Source organism: Capricornis sumatraensis, chromosome 22 (genome assembly GCF_032405125.1).
Source record: "Capricornis sumatraensis isolate serow.1 chromosome 22, serow.2, whole genome shotgun sequence".
NCBI lineage: Eukaryota > Metazoa > Chordata > Mammalia > Artiodactyla > Bovidae > Capricornis > Capricornis sumatraensis.
Window position 1 is genome coordinate 32,866,061 of NC_091090.1, and position 3,142 is coordinate 32,869,202.

At 40.1% G+C, this 3,142-nt stretch overlaps 1 protein-coding gene across 1 annotated transcript; it reads left to right on the plus strand.

Annotated features, from left to right (window-relative positions):
- The first annotated feature begins 316 nt into the window (after positions 1–316).
- Positions 317–1,273, plus strand: LOC138069520 (olfactory receptor 12D3-like). The gene has a single exon (XM_068960845.1). It carries the CDS (start codon positions 317–319, stop codon positions 1,271–1,273), a length of 957 nt encoding a protein of 318 aa, XP_068816946.1.
- Positions 1,274–3,142: the final 1,869 nt, after the last annotated feature.

A 3,142-nucleotide genomic window follows, 5' to 3' on the forward strand; every position in this document is an offset into this window, starting at 1 on the left:
AAACTGAGTCCTGTTCTCTTACTGTATTCACTAAATATCTGCCTTTATTCTGTATGAGCTGCTTTATAGGTTTAACTCAGCATCCTAAATATGCTTCTTAGTTCTATGTATCACACATATCACACTGACTCAGAATTTATCATATATTTCTGTCCTTAATTATGTTGCAAGTGAATTTAAATCTAGCATTTCTAACCATTTTACTCACCATAGATCATCCTTATATACTTTCAGATGATGAACTTGCTTCATTTAACCCATACAGTCTACTAGAGCAGCTTTACTAATGCCACTGTTATCACTCCTTCTCAGAGTGATGGAGAACGTTACCATAGTGAATGAGTTTCTCCTGCTGGAACTGACCTCCACTCAGGAGCTGCAGCCTGTTCTCTTTATGACCCTCCTGATTATATATATGATCGATCTGTTTGGAAATGGGTCCATATTAGTGGTTGTCATCTCAGAGCCAAGACTCTACTCCCCTATGTATTTTTTCCTGGGAAATCTTTCTTGTCTGGATATCTGCTATTCTTCAGTGACACTGCCCATACTAATGGCAAACCTCCTCTCTGCTCACAAGGCCGTATCTTTCCTGGGCTGCATCACTCAGCTACACTTCTTCCACTTTCTGGGCTGCACTGAGTCCATCTTGCTGGCCATGATGGGTTTTGACCGCTTTGTGGCCATCTGTTATCCACTTCGCTACCCTGTTATCATGAACCTCAAGGCGTGTATTCTCCTGGCAACTGTGGCCTGGATCACCAGCTTCTTTTATGCTCTGATGCATTCTGTCATGACTGCACGTCTGAACTTTTGCCACTCTCCGAAACTCAATCACTTCTTCTGCGATGTGAAGCCCCTCTTAGAGTTGGCTTGTGGTGACATTCGGCTCAATCAGTGGCTCATTTTTATTGTCACTGGCAGCTTAGCTATGGCAGCGTGCTTTCTCACTTTCCTCTCCTACTTGTATATTATCAGCTTCCTTCTGTTCAAGAACCGGACCTGCCGTGGGCTCCACAAGGCTCTGTCCACATGTGCCTCCCATTTCATGGTGGTGTCTCTGTTTTATGGAACTGTGGGGCTCACCTACATCCCCCCTGCCTCTGCCACCTCTGTAATACAGGAGCGCTATGTGGCTGTCATACACACCACTGTCACTTCACTGCTGAATCCATTGATATACACCCTTAGGAATAAGGAAGTGAAGTTGGCTCTGAGAAGGGTGTTTGGGAGGAAACTGAAGCTGCCTAAAGAAAATCATTGGCAGCACTAGAAAAAAAATCAAAACTCCATTTTATGTTTATGACATTTATTTCTCATTTTAATACTTTTGATACATTTCTTGAATTTTCTTTTCCTATCAGACATTTGTTCCACTAGTAACTGTGTTCTTCACATATATGATTCCAATTACTCTTCATTAGTCATTCATTCACTTGAAATATATTTTTCAGCAAGCAGTGTTCAATTTGCAGAGGATACTACCTTGGAAAAGATCCATGAGTACCTGACATAAGGACATGGATCTTTTTCATTTGAAAAGATTTGTAAAGATAAGATGAACAAGTTAATGCATATGTCTTTCAGAAGATAAAACACAGAATGAGCAAGAATAAGCATGTGCCAGTGGGTACTCTTTTGTAAGATTGGGTCTATGAAATCTTCTTTAAGAAATGACATTTGAGCAGAATGCCAAAGGAAGTAGGGAAGTGAGTCATGCAAGTATGTGACAATAAAGCTTTTTGTGTAGAAATGACAGAGAATGAAAAAGTATTGGTACAGAGTGTTGTTCCAGTAAGATGTCCCATGTGCCTGGAGCTCAGTGAGTAATGAAGCAGGCAGCAGGCAATAAAGGCAGAAAGTTGGTGATAGTCATGTCATGGGCATTCTGTTGTTTGGCTGAAGGCTTTCAGCACTTACTCTGTGGTTAGTATGATAGGGGGCATTTGAGGGAAGAACTGACTTGACTTCTGTGGTGAAAGAATCACAGTGTTACTGTATTGAGAACAGAGAGTAGGGGAGCAAGGATGAAATTAGGATTTCCTTATAATCTTTTGGATGAGAATTGATGGGAGCCTAGACAAGGGTAATAATGGTGGGGATAGGAGCAGTTAGATTCTGGATTTATTATGAACACTCAACTTTCATTATTTACTGATAGCTGTGTGGTAGGAAAGTGAGAGGCATCAAGGATGATCATTAATTTTTATGTACTTATGTTAACACCAAGATATGTTGATAGTGTAGAAAAATCAGGCTATGAACAGAGAAGAGTGTGATTAAGGTTTTGATTTGTTTTTCCCACCATAATAATGTTTTGAATTGAGTTCTCCTTCCTATTAATCCGACTTCCCTGATAGCTCAGACAGTAAGCAATCTGCCTGCAATGCGCGAGACCCGGATCTGATCCCTGGGTCAGGAAGATCCGCTGGAGAAGGGAATGGCTACCTACTCCAGTATTCTTGCCTGGAGAGTTCCATGGGCAGAGGAGCCTGGTGAGCTACAGTCCATAGGTTTGCAAAGAGTGGGACACAACTGAAATGACTTAGCAGGGCACACACACACAAAATTGCCACAAAGGTATAACAGTTTAAGTGTGGTGGTCCACAAGATCTTAGTGATATAAAAATAATCATTAATGTTAAGATAAAGGAAAAGTTCTCAAGTATTTTCTTTTGATTTCTTTTCAGAACATGCCAATAGAGGCAGACCTCAGAGACATTGTGGGTTTCCAGACCACCACCATAAAGATGATATGACAATAAAGCAAGTCACATGAATACTTGGTTCCCAGTGTGTGTAAAAGTTATATGTACACTCTACTGTAATCTATTAAGTGTACAATAGTGCAGCAACAAAGATCACTGATCACAGGTCACCATAACAAATATAAAGTACTGGAAAATTTTGAAATACTGTGAGAATTACCAATATGTGACAGGTGATTCAAATGCTGTTGGGAAAATGGAGCTGACAGGCTTGCTTAGTTAGACCTTGTGCCAGGTTGTCACAGACCTTCAAGGTTGTAACAACATTACAATTTTGTAACAACAACAAAAAAACACAGTATCCATGGATTGCAATAAAATAAAACAATAAATCAAACTAATGTAGGTATCTCAAGTAGAAAAATGGTGAAAAA

What these genes read in the sequence shown, in the direction of transcription:
- LOC138069520 (XM_068960845.1), top strand. Translation starts at nt 317, where the DNA reads ATGGAGAACGTTACCATAGTGAATGAGTTTCTCCTGCTGGAACTGACC.